This window comes from Leucoraja erinacea, chromosome 4 (assembly GCF_028641065.1).
Source record: "Leucoraja erinacea ecotype New England chromosome 4, Leri_hhj_1, whole genome shotgun sequence".
Lineage (NCBI taxonomy): Eukaryota > Metazoa > Chordata > Chondrichthyes > Rajiformes > Rajidae > Leucoraja > Leucoraja erinaceus.
In genome coordinates, this window is record NC_073380.1 from 86,647,711 (window position 1) to 86,669,789 (window position 22,079).

General features: G+C 41.6%; 1 protein-coding gene across 1 annotated transcript in view; it reads left to right on the plus strand.

Moving 5' to 3' along the window:
* LOC129696654 (zinc finger protein 407-like) overlaps positions 1–22,079 on the plus strand; it is a 528,355-nt gene that overhangs the window by 393,944 nt on the left and 112,332 nt on the right. The window contains 1 exon segment of the mRNA XM_055634746.1: positions 4,231–4,409. Coding sequence (XP_055490721.1) covers positions 4,231–4,409 — 179 coding nt within the window.

Here is a 22,079-nt window from a genome sequence, read left to right on the forward strand (position 1 = left end):
ACTAGTCGCAGCCTCATTATGGTCGACTAGAATGAAGCCGCCATGGAGAGTAACGAGAATTCTCGTGCCATAGGTGGGTCGCCAGGAGGTCAAAGGTTCTCGTAGGTTCTTGTAGGTTGTAGCTGGTGCTGCCGGTGAATTTCATTGGCTCATTCAGGGAAAGAAACGTAAGCAGAACCATGGATAACCGACCGTTAATGTCCGCCCAGCTTCACAGCCGTGTATCTCTGGCTCCCCCCCCCCCCCCCTTTTAAAGGACTTACCATACACTGTGCTTTTAGCCGTCTTAATTACAGCGCCAACCTTCCTGTCCATCGCGGTGTGTGTCTGTATCACCTTGGCTTTGCACCGTGTGAATTTCAGACAGCGCTCCCCCCGCTTGCCCTGTTCCCTGCCTTTGTGATGTGTGTGTGTGTGTGTGTGTGTTACCACTCTGACAGTCGCCATTCCAGTTGCCGATTTTTCAGGCTACTTGACAGTCGCTGGCAGAGGCCTGAAAAATCGCCTAAGTGGGACAGGCTCATTAGTTGCAGAAGCGCAACAGGTTTGTAAGCACAGTACTCATAGATAACATAATCAACAAACAAAAAATAGTTCCATAAATTGTTGAGAGCCTGTTAATTAAGGGCATGTTTTCACACTCCATTGCTCTCTTTAACTTAAAAAAGCCTAATATAGTACAAAACAAAATGAAGCCTGGAATCCCTAGAGCAACCAAGGTCTGTAGTTCGGAGTTGAGATGAAGTTCAATAGCCTGATAGTTGTTGGGAAGAAGCTGTTCCTGAATCTGGACATCACAGGTTTCAGACTCCTATACTTTCTTCCCAAAGGAAGGAGTGAAATGAGAGCGATGGTGTGGGTCCTTGATAATGTTGGCTGCCTTTTTGAGATAGTGTCTTATCACTTTGACGATGGGGAGGTCAGTACCCATGATCAACCAGGCAGCGTTCACCCCTTTTCGTAATCTCCTTTGATCATGGGCACTTGAGTTGCCAAACCAGCCCAAGATGCTCTCTACTTGTAGAAGTTCAAGATAGCATTCTTTGACATACCGAAGCTCCTCAGTCTTTTCAGGAAGTAAAGGTGTTGATGAAGACCAGTTGCGGATGCTCAACCTAAAGTCAGCAATTCAGCCCTTAGTTTTACTGACATTGAAAACAAGGTTGTTGTTCTGGCATCATTCAATTAGGCGATCGATCTCCCTCCTATACTCTGACTCATGATTAATTTTAAAATGTGTTAGAAATGTGACCAACTACACAGTCATGGGTATAGTAAACAGAGCAGGGGCCTGAGCTCACAGCTGATTGTTATTGAGGGGGGAGTGTTGTTGCCAATTCGTAACAATTGGGTTTGATGAGGAAGTTGAAGATCCATTTGCAAAGAGATGCAAATGAGCTTGGTAACAAGTTAAGAGGGGATGATGATGTTGAACGACATGCTGTAGTCTTTGTACAACAGTCTGACGTCTGTGATTTTTATTGTCCAAGTAGTCCAGTGCAGAGTGGAGACCCAGTGAAGTCGTATCCCCGGTTCATCTATTTTGGTATTAGGCAATTTATAGTGGGTTTGGGTTCTTGCTGAGGTAGGAGTTGATATGCTCCATAACCATAAAGTTTCATCCACACGAACATTAGTGTTACCGGTCTGTAGTCATTGAAGCATATCACCTTACTCTTCTTGCGCACCGGTATTATTGATGCCCTTTTAAATTAAATGGGAACCTCAAACCTGAGAAATGAGAGGTTTTAGATGTCCACAAGAACTCCAGCTAGTTGGTATGCAAGGTTTGAGAGCGTTTTGAAGGATCTTGTGACATCGGCCTTGGTGACTGAGATTGCAATACCATTGGATCACATACCCATGAACTCCCTCAGCTCTTGACTACTCATCGACACACCTGGGACAATTTACAGTGGGCAATTAACATTTCAAACTGCACATTTTTGGGCTATGGGAGGAAGCTGGAGCACTTGGAGGAAACTCTCGCAATCACAAGGAGAACAATCAAAGTACACAGGGAACATGAGAGTTGAGGATTTAACCCAGGTTAATGTGAGGCAGTGGCTCTACTAGCTGCACCACGTTTCCACTTATAGTATCTGTTAATAGTGAAAAGTATGGTTGTATAATATGTGGCATTCGCTAACTTCTTACATAATGCAGCAAGGACATGGGTTAAGAATGGAAGCAATTACCACATCTTACAATAATTAGTTATTTGATTAGAATACATGTATGATGAATGGTGTATATTTAGTATAACTAAGCAGCATTAGATGGAAATTATTCCCCAACTCTTATACTTGGTTTGCAAATTGTGCTCCACCGATTTTTTAGGAAGAGGGGAATTACATGAAATGATGACTTGCATTTACGGCGACAAGCAAACTGCTGGAGATACCCAGCGGGTCAAGCAGCGTCTGTGAGGATAAGGGATGGTTAATTTATCAAGCCGAGACCCTGCATTAGGACCCTTATACAGCAAAAGGTCCCAAGGCATCAGCATGCGTTAGTAAATAAAACGTTTTTGTCAGCAGGCACTGAGCTGTAAGCAGACGATAGAAAGCTTGCTCAGAGTTAATTTTCAAGAGGTGTCTTAAAGGAACATAAAGTCAAAGAGTGTCTGGATGGGAACCCAGAACTTAGGGCCTTGGCAACCGAAGCAATGAAGAGATGCAACAAAAGGCATGTTTTGTTGATTTAACTTAATGGGATGTTGTGAAATGTTTTACAGGCAATAAAATATTTTAGAAGGGTAACGAATGCAGAAAATGCAGGTTTGCCACAAATAGTAATGTGATAAAGACCATATAATCTATGTTGTTAATATTGACTGTCGATTGATATTGTCCCAAGGACACTGGTTGAACACCTATGCTCATTCTCAAAATAATGCCGGAAGGTTTCTCATCAACTGAGAGAGAATGGGGTCTCAATGTAACATTTCTCCTGAGAGACAGTACCACTGATCGCACAGCTTTCTACACCCGCACTAAGAATGTAAACCTTTCTTCTATAATTGAATGTGCAAATATTTTACTGAAAGGTTTATGTATTAATACCATAAAATATTTTTTATGTAACAAGTACATTTTATTTTCATAATAATGTTAACGTTTATTTATGCTATAAAGCTGGAGAACAAGAAGAAACATTAAGAGCGAAAACATTGAAAAACTCCCAATCATTTTAAATGATGATTTATCCTTCAATATTCTAATGTGTGATGTTTAGTTACTGGCATTAATGTATTATAAGCTTAGAAATTCATCCCCATTGGCTAATGTGCTGTGTAACAGTGGCAGTGTGTTGTTCTTAGCAAATAATCAGTTCAAGTGTAGTCAACTTCTACGTAGAGCATTTGTGCAACTGGCTGGGGAAGAATTACTTGCCTTAGACTTGTTTCAATTCTGTTTAGGTCTGGGATTAAGCACACGATTCCAACAATAGAGGGACGATGTATTAACAGCTTGAAATGAATCCAGTAGATCAAAGGGTCAAGTACTTGTGACCAGGTGCAGAAGGGCACGTCTCGGGTGTAACTGACATGACTGGTTACTTACTCTGGTTGGATGTTTCCAGTTATACGGCTGTGTGGAGGGTCAGGCATTAAGAAGGTTATTCACAAAATGGAATCACAGGAATAAACCAGACACCAATTTAACATCCTGGATAAGGCAAAATCTCTGTTAGTAAAAGGACAAAATGGGATGTGGAATCACGATCTGCTTCTAAAGAGGGAGTGACAGGATAATCATTTCCCAGTGATTGTTCTTCTGATTTTATTCGTAGTTATTCCTGGAGAATCCAGGATTATCTTAAAAGATTGGCAATCCTACTGCATTGATTTACATGCAGTGACGACCTGTGGTAGTGTTTTAATGTGAACATTTTAAATCATATTTCCAATATTTCATTAATTTTTTAATCTTTTTTTGCAAACTTTTAATTTGTAGCAACACAACGCATAATTGTAGTATGACTATTTCATGGCCAACATGAGCTGGGTATTTATGCAATATGTATAATTGTTCATCTTCCTTCAGCCTTGGATATTTAATATCATTTCATTATGTACACTTTCTATGCATTGTTTCGTCGACTATTATAAAAATTCAAAATGCTGAGTTTTCTGCAGAAGATACTCCTTCTGGGGAAAAAACTGACATTAAGGTTGCAAATAAAAATGTGCTGAAACTGATGGTTTGTTTTCTTCATGGTGCTTAGGTCGAACTGTGCTGAGAATATCCGGAAGCACATTCTGCACACTGGCAAACACGAAGGTGTACTGATGTACAATTGCCCAAAGTGCGAGTATGGAACCAACATCCCATTAGAATTTCGGAACCACCTCAAGGAACTTCATCCTGATATCGAGAATCCAGATCTGGCTTATCTGCATGCAGGCAAGACTTGCTTTGTTCAGAGTACTGATTCTTAGGCTTGTCGGTGTGTTAGAATTGTTCCTGATTCATGATTCTGGTGGGTGTGTTCCTGGTGGGGATTCATGTCCCCTCGTGCACTGGCCCAGATGAATTACCTTATTCAATCTTAGTTCCACATCTGCATTATATTTATAACAAATATACAAAACCGTACTCTAAACATGAGGAAATAGAAGTATGCCTTTCCCAATGATTTTTCTTCTACATAAAGTCATACTTACATGTGGGAAAGTAATGATTAATTCTGGAGCGATCCTGTAGAATTGGAAATATTATGCTTTTAGTATACATTAACCTCATAAATTTGTTCATTGCTTCCTCCAGGCTGACTCTCTACACCTGGTGACAATTTGGCAAAACCACTGTTCAATTGTTGCTTTACACGGATTTGAAAGACTAAATAATTCTCATGTTTCTCCTTTTTCTCCTTACTTACATTATTTGTGTAATATTGTCACTATATAAAGAATATACAATCGACTACTTAATGAAAAGGGATGTGATCCTAAGCCAGTAGTTTTAGTACTGATTTATTATTGTCAAGTGTACTGATATATAGTAAAACACACTATTTTGCCTGTTCTCCAGTTAAATTATACCATACATGAGTAGAATGGGTAAACAGAATAGAGTGTAACATTTATTGGGAAAGTTTAGTTTAGTTTAGATACAGCACAGAAACAGGCCCTTTGGCCCACCAAGTCCATGCCGACCAGCGATCCCTGCACATTAACACTATCCTACACACACAAGGGACAATTTTACACTTATAACAAGACAATTAACCTACAAATCTGAACGTCTTTGAAGTGCAGATAAAAATGTGCTACTGCTATAAAGAGGTAGATTGGAAGATAAAGAATTCATCCTTTCATATGAGAGTCAATAAACATAGGGAAGAAGCTATTCTTGATTATGGTGGTACATGCTTTCCAGCGTTTGTATCTTCTGCCTGATGAAAGAGGGCAGAAGTGAGATTGACCAGAGGCAGTTTGAAGAATAAATAGAGTTGATGAGGGTGAGGCAACTTTGCATGATAGACTGGGCTGCGTTCTGTGCCATTTTATGTGATCTTGTGCAGTGTAGTGATACCTCTGTCACTTGCTTTCTGAGCGACAGAGGTATCAAGGATGGACCAGAACAAACTGTTGGTGATTCTTACCACCTCAGAAATTTAGTTTATAGATACAGCATGGAAACAGGCTCTTCGGCCCAACAGGTCCGTGCCGACCAGTGATCACCCATTATACTACTTCTATCCAGCACACTAGGGACAATTTACAGAAGCCAATGAACCTGCTAACCTGGACATCTTTGGAGTGTGGGAGGAAACCGGAGCACTTGGAGAAAATCCACATGGTTACAGGGAGAACGTACTGACCGCACCCGTAGGCAGGATGGAACCCAGATCACTGCCACTGTAAGACATCAACTCTACCGCTGTGCCACTGTGCTACCTGAAATGTAAGGTCTCGGCCATCTCCACTTCAGTACCGTTGATTTAGACCGGCACTCGGTACTTCAATCAGGCCAAGCTCAAGAGTGCTGCCAAAATACTATTCACATAGTTCCTCTTCCACCCAGGCACGGAAATTGCTATCAAAACATGGAGGGGGACACAATTTCTTGGCGGCCAGACGCGCACGCCTGTGGACATACACACACCCATGCGCACACACGCAAGGCTTTGGCCGTGGGCCCTGTGGACGGTAACATCGGAGGCTGACCTGTTTGGTGACCGACGCCAAACTCCAGCAACAGCAGCTTCGTCCGCTCCGAATCGTGGGGCGTGAATAGGCCCGTTCTCGGGGGCTTTCATCGGCCGCTGGGTGCTTCAATACCGGGAGCCTCAATGCAGCATTTTAATTTTAAGCCGCGCCGGGTGCTGAAAGGCCCCGCAAACGGGCCGTTTCAGCCCTTAGAAAGCGTCTGATGAAGTCCAGATTACAAAACATGGGGGGGGGGATTGTCCCCCACCTCTCAAAGCATGGAGGACGAGCCCCCCCCCCCCCCCCAGGATTTCAGCCCATGCTTCCACCAGAGCCTCTAGTTTCTGAATACCAATTCCTTTGTTTTGCTGACATTAAAGGAGAGCTTGAAGAAGGGTCTCGACCTGAAACGTCACGCATTCCTTCTCTCCAGAGATGCTGCCTGTCCCGTTGAGTTACTCCAGCATTTTATGTCGACCTTTGACGGAGAGGTTGTTGTTCTGACACCATGTTACGAAGCTCTGTATCTTCTCTGTCATTGTTTGATTTCTGGCCTGCTATGATGGTGCCATTGCAAACTTAGAATAGCCACACAGAGGTGAGTATATAGGGAGTACAATAAAAGACTGTCTTGCAGGGCACCGATGTTGATAATTATTGCTGAGGATCTTTTGTTTCCTTTCCTTATTGATTGAGGTATGTGGTTCAGGATCCAAGGATACAGTTGAATAGAGGGCTGCTAAATCTTATTTCCAGGAATTTAGAGATGCGTTTGGTTGAAACCCCTCTGCCTCTTACCTTGCTGAAGACACAGTCCAGTCCATCTAGTGAATTGAGAAGACCTCTAGTTATAGTCAAGCGAAGCAGGTGTGAGCCATGACTCTGTAAAACAGAGCATAGGGCAGTCTCTCAGTCCCTAAAGTAGGTAATATATTGAAATAGGTTAACAATGATTAGAACCATTGGACGCACTGAACTCCTCTGCCCAATTTTGGTTCTATTTACTTTTTCAAAGGGTGATTTTTTGGAAACCAAGATATGATATCTCAAAATGATTGGAGCCACTAGAAGGCTGAGAATTAAAAGATTAAGAAGAGTTAAAATTAACATTTTAAAATCATTTAGAATGCTGTTTTACACAAAGAAAACTAACAAGAGTAAAGATTTAATTTCTGGCTTCAAAGTATCTTTTTCTCTCTGTCTCTATTTCCTCTTTTTACGCTCACCTTAGAAAATATATTGCACACTATCACATTATTTAACGGCTTTCCAGCTGAATTAAGTCAACATTATCACCAGAATATAGCTTATTTCTTGCAGTATTCCTACAGAATTCAGAACAACGCTCCCACCATACTAAACTCTTGCATGCCAACATGGAGAACTCACTGCATCAGTCAAGCAATCAGACCATTTTGGAAAGACACAAAATGCTAGAATAATTCAGCAGGTCAAGCAGCATCGCTGGAGAACATGGATATGTGAAGTTTCGGGTTGAGACCTTTCTTCTCCGAAACATCACCTATCGATATGTTCTCCAGGGATGCTGCCTACCAGCTGAGTTATTCCAGCATTTTGTATTTTTCCTTGGTAAACCGACATCTGCAGTTCCTTGTTTCTACAATCAGGCTGACTTGATGATGTGCATTGCCAAATGGCATGGTATCGCAGCGGTAAAGTTGCTGACTTACAGCACTAGAGACCCGGGTTTGATCCTGACTACGGCTACTTGTCTGTACAAAGTTTGTACTTTCTCCCCGTGACCTGCGTGAGATTTCTCCGATATCTTCGGTTTCCTCCCACACTTCAAAGTACAGTTTGCAGGTTAATTGCTTTGGAATAAATGTAAAATTGTTCCTAGTGTGTGTAGGGTAATGTTAATGTGTGGAGTTCGCTGGTTGGTGCGGACTCGTTGGTGCAGACTCTATCTCTAAACTAAATTAAACTAAAAATAGTTAGGTTGTGGGTTTCTGAAAATGATTTCCTAAACATCGAGGATCAACTGTGGCAAAGAATGTCCTGGCAATCAGGTACTGCTCCCCAGTGGAGAACAACAGTCATCTGTGTTGTGAACTTGGGTTATCCTCCAGTGGTTTACAATCAATTAAGTGCAGTGTACTTAATTTCCCCATGTACAGTGCATTCAGAAAGTATTCAGACCCGTTCACTTTTTCCATGTTTTGTTACATTGCAGCCTTATTCTAAAATGGATTAAATTCTATTTTTTTATCATCAATCTACTCACAATACCCCATAATAAAAAAGTAAAACAGATGTTTAAAATTATTTGTCAAATAATTAAAAGGAACTAACTGAAATATCACATATACATAAGTATTCAGACGCTTTACTCAGTACTTTGTTGAGGCACCTTTGGCAGCGATTACAGCCTCAAGTCTTCTTGGGTATGATGCTACAAGCTTGGCACACCTGTATTTGGGTAATTTCTCCCATTCTCCTCTGCAGATCTTCTCAGCCCCTGTCAGGTTGGATGGGGAGCATTGATGCACAGATATTTTCAGGTCCCTCCGGAGATGTTTGATCGGGTTCAAGTCCGGGCTCTGGTTGGGCCACTCAAAGGACATTCACAGACTTGTCACAAAGCCACTCCTGCGTTGCCTTGGCTGTGTGCTTAGGGTCGTTGTCCTGTTGGAAGGTGAACCTCTTCCCCAGTCTGACGTCCAGAATGCTCTGGAGCAGGTTTTCATCAAGGATATCTCTGTACTTTGCTCCATTCATCTTTCCCTCGATCCTGACTAGTCTCCCAGTTCCTGCTGCTGAAAAATATCCCCACAGCATGATGCTGCCACCACCATGCTTCATTGTAGGTATGGTATTGGCCAGGTGATGAGCGGTGCCTGGTTTCCTCCAGACGTGACGCTTGGCATTCAGGCCAAAGCGTTCAATCTTGGTTTCATCAGACCAAATAATCTTGTTTCTCATGCCTTTTGGCAAACTGCTATGTGCCTTTTACTGAGGAGTGGCTTCCATCTGGCCACTCTTCCATAAAGGCTTAATTGGTGGAGTGCTGCAGATATAGTTGTTCTTCTGGAAGGTTCTCCCTTCTTCACAGAGGAACTACGGAGCTCTGTCAGAGTGACCATTGGGTTCTTGGTCACCTCCCTGACCAAGGCCCTTCTCCCCCGATTGCTCAGTTTGGCCGGGCGGCCAGCTCTATGAAGAGTCCTGGTGGTTCCAAAGTTCTTCCATTTAAGAATTACGGAGGCCACTGTGTTCTTTGGGACCTGCAATGCTGCAGAAATTGTTTTATACCCTTCACCGTCTACGGACAATTCCGTTGTCTTCATGGCTTGGTTTTTGCTCTGACATGCACTGTCACCTGTGGGACCATATATAGACAGGTGTGTGCCTTTCCACGTCATGTCCACTCAATTTAATTTACCACTGGTGGACACCAAACAAGTTGTAGAAACATCTCAAGGATAATCAACGGAAACAGGAGTAACCAAGCTCAATTTTGAGTGTCATAGCAAAGGGTCTGAATACTTATGTAAATGTGATATTTCAGTTTTTGTTTTTTTATTGCTTTGCAAAAATTTTGAATCACCTGTTTTTGCTTCTTCATTCTGGGGTATTGTGTGTAGATTGATAATAAAAAAAAAGATTTTAATCAATTTTTAAATAAGACTGTAACGTAACAAAATGTGGAAAAAGTGAAGGGGCCTGAATACTTTCTCAATGCACTGTATATGCACAGTTGTAGGTAAATGTAGAAGGCAATTTTATGTAAAGCCATGAAAGGAGCACAGCTTTCAATTGTAGGTCCCACCTGTTTACATGCCTAGGTAGTTCACAGGAGTGTTGTCAAGTTTAAAAAAATTGCACCAGGCCTGATAAGGAGGTATTGTGGCAGCCCAATTGCAGAGGAATCTAACCCATCCATTGTCCATGCCTTTAGTTGAATTTACAATGTGGACACATGAAAGGGTTAAAAATAATATATTAATCACAAGAAAGATCAAGTACTATTGTGTTATCCTTTACGCCTCTCCATGTTGCCACCAAATGTTCAACCAAGAAACATTTTCTTTTAAACCTTGAGCTTTATCACTTTCTGGCTGGGCTGTCAGATCATACTGGTTAGTTTCATCAGAGTGTAGTCTTCTATACAACTGTCGGTTTGATTGACAGTTTGCTGCATACGTCTGTCAAGAAAAACTACCCCATTTATAGCATGTGTCTTAAATAAAATATGTACCTGGAAAAAAAAGGTTTGAACTCTTAGGAAGCAGAATGGAGCAGTTTTATTGCACTATCTGTCTTATCTTTCCAGACCAGGAAATGCATAAGTTATGTTATTCCAAGATTTGTTGTCCACTATATCATAATATTTACAATACAGAATAGCTTTCGACAAGATTTAATTACCCTTGGTTTAGTACTATAGAATTGTTGGTTAGAGTCTCAAAGAAACAAATTTGAAAAGACATTTTGATTGTGATGACTTGACAATTCCTTCATCTAACTTACAAAACTAAAATAAAATAAAATGAAAAATGCTGCAGCCATGCTCACAGTGCAATATCTGCATTTCAATGCGACAACTGATGTACCTAACTTCTGTTATCATTTGATAAATGAATGCCAAATTCATCATCAAAATACAGGAAAGCACCAAATCAATGAAAATAATGGTTTTACTTTGTTTGAGGGGAAAAAGTAAATATTTGACAAGTAAATTTATGATTTTGATCAAATTGCCAGCAGAGAAGACAGCTTTTGCTAGCTCTCCTTAACCCACCTTTTCACCATACCCTTATATTTCTTCCACTTAAATACATTCCTGCTCTTCAGCAACTCCCTGCAATAGTGAGTTCCACGTTCTAACCTTTCTCTGGCAAAATCTTGCGGAAGACAAAATCTAGGTACCTTATATGCAGAAAGCCACAAACAAGTATCATAGTGAATTGTAGAGAATTATTCAGGGAGTGTTTAGAATGTGAAACTTACTCCCAAAGGCCACCTGTCTATTTGCTCTATAATCTTAAAAATAGCCCAATGTCACCACTTTTTATCTTTCGCTTTCCCAGACAAAGGTCACCAGCCAGTTTGGTTTGAATCATATGGGAACGATCAGCATCCACGATGCTGAGAGAGTCGTGAATAGCACGTACAGTGAGTTGGCCACACCGCAGGTAAAAGGTAAGCGAACAGAAAGTGAACGGGTGGCCACTAGACAGCGTAGCAGTAGGCAGGTAGTGCAGGGGTCCCCTGCGGTCAACTCCCTCCTAAACAGACATACCATACTGTTGGGGGAGATGGCTCATCAGGGGAATGCAGCAGCAGCCAAGTTCATGGCACCGTGGGTGGCTCTGCGGCACAGGAGGGGAGGAAAAAGAGTGGAAGGGCAATAGTAATAGGGGATTCAATTGTCAGGGGAATAGATAGGCGTTTCTGCGGCCGCAAACGAGACTCCAGGTTGGTATGTTGCCTCCCTGGTGCAAGGGTCAGGGATGTCACTGAGCGGCTGCAGAACATTCTGGAGGGGGAGGGTGAACAGCTAGTTGTTGTGGTGCACATTGGCACCAACGATATAGGTAAAAAACGGGATAAGGTCCTACAAGGTGAATTTAGGGAGCTAGGAGATAAACTTAAAAGTAGGACCTCAAAGGTAATAATCTCTGGTTTACTACCAGTGCCATGCGCTAGTTAGAGCAGAAATAGGAGGATGTTGCAGATGAATACGTGGCTTGAAAAATGGTGCAAGGGGGAGGGATTCCAATTTCTAGGGCATTGGAACCAGTTCTGGGAGAGGTGGGACCAGTACAAACAGGACGGTCTGCACCTGGGTTGGAATGGAACCAATGTCCTTGGGGGAGTGTTTGCTAGTGCTGTCGGGGAAGATTTAAACTAATGTGGCAGGAGGATAGGAGCATGAGCAGCGAGACAGAGGGGTGTAAAATGAGGGTAGAAGCAATAGGTAGCAAAGTGAAAAGTAAAGGTGGCAGGCAGACAAATCCAGGGCAAAAATCAAAAAGGGTCACTTTTCAACATAATTGTATAAGGGGTAAGAGTTTTGTAAAAACAAGCCTGAAGGCTTTGTATCTCAATGCAAGGAGCATTTGTAATAAGGTGGATGAGTTGAACGTGCAGATAGTTATTAATGAATATGATATAGTTGGGATCACGGAGACATGGCTCCAGGGTGACCAAGGCTGGGAGCTGAACATCCAGGGATATTCAATATTCTGGAGGGATAGACAGAAAGGAAAAGGAGGTGGGGTAGCGTTGCTGGTTAGAGAGGAGATTAATGCAATAGAAAGGAAGGACATTAGCTTGGAGGATGTGGAATCGATATGGTAGAGCTGCGAAACACTAATGGGCAGAAAACCCTAGTGGGAGTTGTGTACAGGCCACCTAACAGTAGTAGTGGAGTTGGGGATGGCATCAAACAGGAAATTAGAAATGCGTGCAACAAAGGTAAAACAGTTATAATGGGTGACTTCAATCTACATATAGATTGGGTGAATCAAATTGGCAGGAGTGCTGAGGAAGAGAATTTCTTGGAATGTATGCGGGATAGTTTTCTAAACCAACATGTAGAGGAACCAACGAGAGAGCAGGCTATTCTAGACTGGGTAATGAGGAAGGGTTAGTTAGCAGTCTTGTTGTGCGTGGCCCCTTGGGCAAGAGTGACCATAATATGGTTGAGTTCTTTATTAGGATGGAGAGTGACATAGTTAATTTAGAAACAAGGGTTCTGAACTTAAAGAAAGGTAACTTTGAAGGTATGGGACGTGAATTGGCCAAGATAGACTGGCAATTGATTCTTAAAGGGTTGACGGTGGATATGCAATGGTAGGCATTTAAAGACTGCATGGATGAACTACAACAATTATTCATCCCAGTTTGGCAAAAGACTAAATCAGGGAAGGTAGTGCATCCGTGGATAACAAGGGAAATCATGGATAGTATCAAAACAAAAGATGAAGCATACAAATTAGCCAGAAAAAGCAGCCTACCAGAGGACTGGGAGAAAATCAGAGTCCAGCAGAGGAGGACAAAGGGCATAATTAGGAAAGTGAAAATAGATTATGAAAGAAAACTGGCAGGGAACATAAAAACTGACTGCAAAAGTATTTATAGATATGTGAAGAGAAAAGATTAGTTTAAACAAATGTAGGTCCCTTGCAGTCAGAAACAGGTGAATTGATCATGGGGAACAGGGACATGGCAGATCAATTGAATAACTACTTTGGTTCCGTCTTCACTAAGGAAGATAAATAATCTGCTGGAAATAGCAGGGGACCGGGGGTCAAATGAGATGGAGGAACTGAGTGAAATCCAGGTTAGCCGGGAAGTGGTGTTAGGTAAATTGAATGGATTAAAGGCCGATAAATCCCCAGGGCCAGATAGGCTGCATCCCAGAGTAGCCCCAGAAATAGTGGATGCATTAGTGATAATTTTTCAAAACTCTTTAGATTCTGGAGTAGTTCCTGAGGATTGGAGGGTAGCTAATGTAACCCCACTTTTTAAAAAGGGAGGGAGAGAGAAAACGGGGAATTACAGACCAGTTAGTCTAATATCGGTAGTGGGGAAAATGCTAGAGTCAGTTATTAAAGATGGGATAGCAGCACATTTGGAAAGTGGTGAAATCATTGGACAAAGTCAGCATGGATTCATGAAAGATAAATCATGTCTGACGAATCTTATAAAATCTTTTGAGGATGTAACTAGTAGAGTGGATAAGGGAGAACCAGTGGATGTGTTATATCTGGACTTTCAGAAGGCTTTCGACAAGGTTTCACATAAGAGATTAGTATGCAAACTTAAAGCACACGGTATTGGGGGTTCAGTATTGATGTGGATAGAGAACTGGCTGGCAGACAGGAAGCAAAGAGGAGGAGTAAACGGGTCCTTTTCAGAATGGCAGGCAGTGACTAGTGGGGTACCGCAAGGCTCAGTGCCGGGACCCCAGCTATTTACGATATCTATTAATGATTTGGACGGGGGAATTGAATGCAACATCTCCAAGTTTGCAGATGACATGAAGCTGGGGGGCAGTGTTAGTTGTGAGGAGGATGCTAGGAGGCTGCAAGGTGACTTGGATAGGTTGGGTGAGTGGGCAAATGCATGGCAGATGCAGCATAATGTGGATAAATGTGAGGTTATCCACTTTGGTGGCAAGAACAGAAAAGTAGACTATTATAATAGTCTACATTATATGACAAATAAAAGATTCAATTCAATTCAATTCAATTATCTGAATGGTGGCTGATTAGGAAAAGGGGAGATGCAACGAGACCTGGGTGTCATGGTACACCAGTCATTGAAAGTAGGCTTGTAGGTGCAGCAGGCAGTGAAGAAAGCGAATGGTATGCTAGCATTCATAGCAAAAGGATTTGGGTATAGGAGCAGGGAGGTTCTAATGCAGTTGTACAGGGTCTTGGTGAGGCCACACCTGGAGTATTGTGTACAGTTTTGGTCTCCTAATCTGAGGAAAGACATTCTTGCCATAGAGGGAGTACAGAGAAGGTTCACCAGACTGATTCCTGGGATGTCAGGACTTTCATATGAAGAAAGACTGGATAGACTCGGCTTGTACTCGCTAGAATTTAGAAGATTGAGGGGGGATCTTCTAGAAACTTACAAAATTCTTAAGAGGTTGGACAGGCTAGATGCAGGAAGATTGTTCCCGATGTTGGGGAAGTCCAGAACATAGGGTCACAGTTTAAGGATAAGGGGGAAGTCTTTTAGGACCGAGATGAGAAAAAAAAATTTCACACAGAGAGTGGTGAATCTGTGGAATTCTCTGCCACAGAAGGTAGTTGAGGCAAGTTCATTGGTTATATTTAAGAGGGAGTTAGATGTGGCCCTTGTGGCTAAAGGGATTAGGGGGTATGGAGAGAAGGCAGGTACAGGCTATTGAGTTGGATGATCAGCTATGATCATATTGAATGGCGGTGCAGGCTCGAAGGGCCGAATGGCCTACTCCTGCAAATATTTGCTATGTTCCTAAAAATCATTGTATTACAGGTTTTGATGGCTATGAAATAATTATTTTAAAAGTAATTTCCTTCCCCATTCTCCATCTTTGCTGGAATATATGGGGTCTCTGATTCCCACATTGCACAATGGTGCCATCAGTGGAACCACAGCCTGCCTCACAGCTCCAATGGCCCATGTTTAATCCTGACCACAAGTGCTGTGTGCAGATTGGACTTTCTCCCTCTAACCACAGAGGTTCCCCTGGGTGCTCTACTTTCTTCTCGCGTTCCAAAGACATACGAGTTGGTAGATTAATTGGCCAGTATAAATTGTTCTTAGTGTGTAGGTGAGAGGGAGTTTTTTAAAGTAAGTTGATGGTAACATGGGGAGAATATAATGGGATTAATGTAAATAGGTGCGTGGTACTCGCAAACTTAATGGACCAAAGTGGCTGTTTTAGTGCTGCATGAGTGCGCCGTCTAGTTTTACTGTGGGTTTCTGTGAAGAATCCAGTGATGCAGGGGAGTGACGGAAGTGGTGGTATCTGTCACTTAATATCCAGGCATGCAGCTGGTCCATATTTAATGGGAGCAGTAGCTCATCAGTAGCTGCCTCCACAACCACATGCCATAACCTGTACTCTTTGGCCACACGTATCAACCAAGGTATTTTATGTTGATGCTGTGGTTTGTGGGTCATCTTGAACGTTAAAACAAAAATTGCATATTTTTCATTTTGTCCATCATAGCCGTGTGATACCACAGAGTACAGTGGAGCCAACAACTTTGCTTTTGTAACGCAGACACTGTTGTAATGCTGGAAACTAATGCAGCCATGCATTAACTTACTTAAAAGACAGTGGCAGGCTCTGTAGATTGTAACGTTTTCCCCCATGTGTGCGCCCTTTTGTAGCATTAAATGTAATCCTGAAATATTAATGTGAAATGGGAGATTTGATTAATGCCACAGCACCAGGACAGTTTTTTTTATCTTGCAGCCGAAATTCTTCTTGCGTGTCGTTCATTGTCTTTTTTAAAAAAAAGTAATTAATATTGAATCTTTGCTAATCTACATTGATTTTCTAATCTATCATTGATTCTTAGCTTAAAAAATGCAATGTATCACTGGCTTTTTATTGTATTACCTGACAGTAGCAGATAAAGTATCAGTGTAGGAAGTGTCAGAAAAGGTTAATATTTATTGATTTTTGCTTGCATTAAAACCAGTGTCTGTTTTGCCATGTAAGATGTATGACCAACAGCTTTGGAGGATAATGTAGATTTTCTGCATGATGGTTATGCAAGCAGTCTAACTGTAACCTATTGCGGTATTGTGGTGGTGAAGTAAAAAGGAATGTCAGATCCTTAATAATAAAATAACTTACAAAGTCCAGACCACCTGGGAGTTGATTTGAGCTTGCCGAAATGAAGCACAAGAGTACCACTTAAAAGCTGAATAACCCCTGGCATTGCAAACGAGAGTCACATTTAGCCTTTTCATCCACTTAACTAGGCGCTATTGATCTGCAGAAGCAATGTAAGCAGGTGATAGCTGGAACTGTGAGCCACAGAGAACTCTTTCTTTATAGAGGGAAAATAAAGGATATAATTAGTAAGCTAAACCAAATGGATGTTAAGGTTCAATAGGACTGTTATCTAAAACGAATATTGAGGGTTTTATTTCTCTTTCAAGGTGCCTGTCTCTAGTTTTAACCGCATAGTATATATGGAACAATGACGAGAGTACTGCAGTCTTTTCATTTATCTCCATCACCGTACAGCTGTCAAAAGGGCAAGATAATAACCAATGTCATGATTTGCATAAAGTAACAAATACACATGCATGCATACAATCACACACAATGTACACACACACACACACACACATGTGCGCATGTGCGCACACACACATACACACAAGTGCGCATGTGCACACACACGCACACACACACATACACACACGTGCGCATGTGCACACACATGCACACACACACACACGCGCACACACACGTGCACTCACACACAAACCCTTGGGCCTTTGTTCCTGCATTGTAAATTTAAAGATACGCACAAGTACTCCAGCACTCAGGTGCAGAGAATTAAATTTTGCCTTCTCTGTACAAGGCATGATTTAATAAGAATTACCTGAGTACTATTGTAGATGCCCTGCTCACCCAGCAGGCAGAACAGTCATACAATGAAAACATTCTCAAATTGTACTGCATTAATCAACTAAAAACACTAAATGTTTCATTGATGTTATCTTTTTAATGTCAATTAAAAAGATAACAACTGAGCAATTCCAAACATCGATGAGGAACATTGAAGCATGATGAAAGATATTAAATGTGCAATTAAAATCATTTCCGATAAAATTAAACTTAGACTTTACACTTAAATACATTTCCATCACTCGTGTTTGCAAACTGTGCATGTAAGTGATTGGATTACATATATTATGATTTGGAGGGATTCACTCGCACAAGTTTCTGTTGTCAATGCTAATAAATCTTACAACGAAAAGAAGCTTTTCAGTTTTAACCTGCAACTGGTTTCTGTTTGGGTAGCTGGAAAATGCAGTTTAACTTGGTACGTTTCCCCAAAGCACTTCCTGATAGTGAGCTCAGACAACATTCAAGATGTTTTCATTTGCCTACTTCAGACAGGCTGGATTTTGACATGAGAAAATGTTGGAAACGGGCAGCATCTGTGTGAAGAGCACTTTAATGAATGAAACATTACTCTGTTTCTCTTTCCACGTATGCTGCCTGACCTGCTGTGTGTTTCCTGCATTTTCCGTTTACATTTCAAATTTTCAGCTTCTGCAGTTTGTTTGTGATTTTCTGGTTGAAGCTTAGCTGGGTTGGATGTGCTTCTGCATTGCTTGCATTCTCAAGGCTCAACCAGACAAAGTGGGTAAAGCATCTCCCATTAAAATTCATTCCTCTACACTTTAAAAACTTCATTCTCTGCATTATGCTAATAGAATCAGATGATGACTTGTGGACAATTGTTTTGTAATGAGCATGATATTTAGTCTTAGAAAGCTTGGTTTGTCCTCATGTTGTCTATCGCTGATGAATTAAAGTTTGCCTTGGAGGATTCCTATTAGCATTTGTAATCCCAAAGATTAAATTCATATCCATGCGATCATTTTTTATTTCTGATAAATCTCCTATGCAATGCCTTGGGATGTTGTACTACATTAAAGATGCTATATGTGTTGTCATTATCAGTCATTCCCAAGCAGAGCAATTGAAGATAGTTTTGACTCCATAAGATACAATTATTGAGCCGCCTAATGATTAAGTTAACCATCTGAAGAAGGGTCGCGATCCCAAACGCTGTCTGTCCAGTCTGTCCATTTCATTCCTTAAATGCGGCCTAGCCCACTGACTTCCTCCAGCAGTTTGTTTTTTACTCACGATTCCAGCACCTGCAGTCTCTTGTGCCTCCATCTTAAATATAAGGCTATTCAGCTATCAAATTTTTAAGTGATGGAAAATACGGACAAAAGAATAGGGCCTGGTCATTCTATTAGATGCAGTTTTCCATATTTGCTTCATTGTTTATCTGATAGAGAAATGTAGAGCATTTCAAAGTTAATATGCACGACCTCTCGGGGTAATGAACGAGTTCTGTCTTTTACACGTGTCCATAAATTGATTTTGTCCATAAGTCAAAAGATACACAAAGATCACTCGATATGGTGACCATACTTCCAGAGTACTGTAATGAATGGCATCAAAAGAACATATGACTGATATGAAAAGACAATTACTAAAATTAGTTCTGACTCGTAGTAATGAACGTTTGTACGTGCGTTCAACTTTTAAATTTAATACCATGGGAGCTCATTTGTACGAAGGTATATACAATAGTTGGGCGTTTGTAACCTGTTGACAACCTGTATCTCGAATTGTCAATAATATTCCATAGAAACCACATTCTGCCTCAATTTGTTTTGATTGAGGCAGGCTCTTGCATTGCTAACCATTAAGGCTTTGAAGATTTTCTTTTTCTCTTAAACTATCTGGTGCAAAATGCAAACTGCTGGAGTAACCCAGTGGCTCAGGGAGCATCTGTGGAGGGAATGGATAGGTGACGTTTTGAGTGGGGACCCTTGTTCAGATCCATCTTCTGATGTTCACACTGAAGAAGGGTCCTGAAGCAAAGCGTCACCTATCCATTTCCACCACAGATGCTGACTGACATTCAGCACTTTGTGTTTTGCTCAAGATCCCAGCATCCGCAGTTCCTTGTGTCTCAAAAGAACATGGTGACTACATTTCCAAAGCTTTATATCAGGCAGTTTTCCAAAACAAAATGAACTTGTATTCCAACTGTAGTTATATAAGCGATCTTACTGGGGATAATCCAAGTGTCACATTTCCATATTAACAGTTAACACTTAAATCATGTCATTAATTGTAGAATATGTTGAGATGGCCTGAGATCAGCAATCCTAAAAAAAAGTTCCTTCGATAGATCAACTCAAATTTTTGCCTTTGACTGGCGGTCAGCATGTATGATTACCACCGTCACTCCCACTATTAGCCATAAGGACTACATAGATGTTACAATGAGGAAACTTTCCACTCAGCCCAGCCAGTCCCTGATAACTTTTACTCTTCATAAACATCAGAAAATGAATTAGGAAAGTCTGCTCTTCCTAACTTTGAGCCACGCACAATTGCATCAGTTAAAAAATAGCACTTTTACAAATCTTGTATTAAATTTGAAGTTTCAGAATCGTGTCCTGCAGTGCAGACTCCAAAAGCTCTCCTTACTGACAAATGTGGTCTATGGTATTTGGAATAATCTCAAGTGTATTTTTTTAATTGCTTACAATGAAAAATGAACACCATTCCATCAGTTTAAATAATTTGCGATCTTGCTCTTTCTGATCATAAATCTCTTAACGTTTTTTTAGTATTGACAGCTCCTAGGATATGTTATGAATCACAATTAAGCTTCACTTCACCTTCCCATTGTGAATTTCCCAGCCTGCTTTAAAAAATCGAGAATGCATTCCTTTTCTCAGTGGAGAAGTTGGAGGTTGTCACAGTTTGCTTTTTCAAATGTACGCAAGCAATGAATTTGAAGGAAATAGCCATCCAGATTGGTTCAGACCTTGTCAGTTTTTACTGCCATTTATTTTGCTTCGTTGACTCCACGTTAGGTTAAAATGCACCTCTGCTGAGGAGACGTTAGGAAAAAGATAATTTTTTGAATAAAAACTTGGAATGATCAGTACGTGATACTCTGCCTCTGAGATCTGTAATGCACAGATGTTGTCCATCACACAAGCCCGCCTCTCCTCAATCCCCCCTTCACCCAACAGGGGGTGGGTTAATGACAGGAAGGGGTATGCATTGGGTGGGACCCAAGGAAGAAAGGGGGGAACTAAAAGTAGGGGGGGTGGATTCTATGGAAAGCAGAAAGGGCTAAGGATAGGGAGATCTGACTGGTGGGTGGATCACATTGAAGATGGGGGAAATGTCAGAGAATGATGCAGAGGCTGGTGGGTGAAAGGTATGGATTAGGGGAACTCTAACCTTGTTACATCTAGGGGTAGAGATGTGAGAGCAGAGCTACAGACACAGAAGACGCAGGTTACGGATCTGCAAAGACAGTAGGCGGGGAACCAAATTTACTAAAGAACGGAGAACATCTTGGATGTCGACAATAGACAATAGGTGCAGGAGTAGGCCATTCAACCCTTCGAGCCAGCGCCGCCATTCAATGTGATCATGGCTGATCATCCCCAATCAGTACCCCGATCCTGCCTCTTCCCGAGAATGAAACCCACTTGGGAACAGATGTGGTGGAGAAAGAGAAACTGAGAGTAGGGAATGCCGTCTTTGTAAGAGACAGGGTGGGAGAAGGTGCAGTTCAGGGTGGCGCAGCAGTAGAGTTGCTGCCTTACAGAGAAAGCAGCGCCGGAGACCCAGGTTCGATCCCGACTGTGGGTGCTGTCTGTATGAGTTTGTGCGTTCTCCCCGTGACCTGTATGGGTTTTCTCCGAGATCTTCGGTTTCCTCCCACACTTCAAAGATGTACAGGTTTGTAGGTTATTTGTCTTGGTAAATGTAAAAATTGTCCCTAGTGGGTGTTGGATAGTGTTAATGTGCGGAGATCGCAGGTCGGCACGGACCCGATGAGCCGAAGGGCCTGTTTCCGCGCTATATTTCCGAACTAAACTAAAAAACAAGTCTGCGAGTTAGTGGGGTTGTAGTTAACGTTAGTCGATAACCTAACATCTACTACAGCTGACGGTTGACGGAGTTGATTGAACAGATGGAGAGAAATTATTTTCTTTGGAAGAGTCAGTGCATAGAACAATTCCCATTACTGAGGCATGCCTTATTGTTGATACACTGAAGGTTTAATCCACTCACAGTCTTTAAATCAGTTAATCAGCTATTTAATCAGTTTTCAAAAAGAATTGCCTTTAATATCAAATTGATTTCCTGTATGCCGCATATCCATGCAGGGAGTTTTTCATAAGCTTGAACTAGCAAGTTGATTGCACACTTGTTACCTGTAATTTAATACAGAAGCACTCTGTTTACAAAGCCCAGACTTCCTGCCCTGTTAAAACAATCATTTCCTAAGTTGGAGCCTTAGAGTTAAATAAACAATGAGAGAACATTCAGTGCTGCCAGTAAACCATCACAGATAACTTTAACAGCCTTTGACTACATTGGTTGATATCTGCCCAGTGCAGACTCTGACATTTTCTCTGCCATGTTTTGACAATTGCCGCCTGCTTATCTTCTGCTGTGGTTCATTCACAACTTCACCGTTGCCATCAAGCCATGTGTCCACCTCTACCCTGTCACGGTTCCCAGCGAAGAGTTGCTTCAGAACGTCTTGAGATCTTTGCGCTGCCCAACGGGGAAATTCTGGATTGACTGAAAGAAAAATAAATATTTGACGGACTAGGTTCAAGCCGCACACCAGAGACTTGA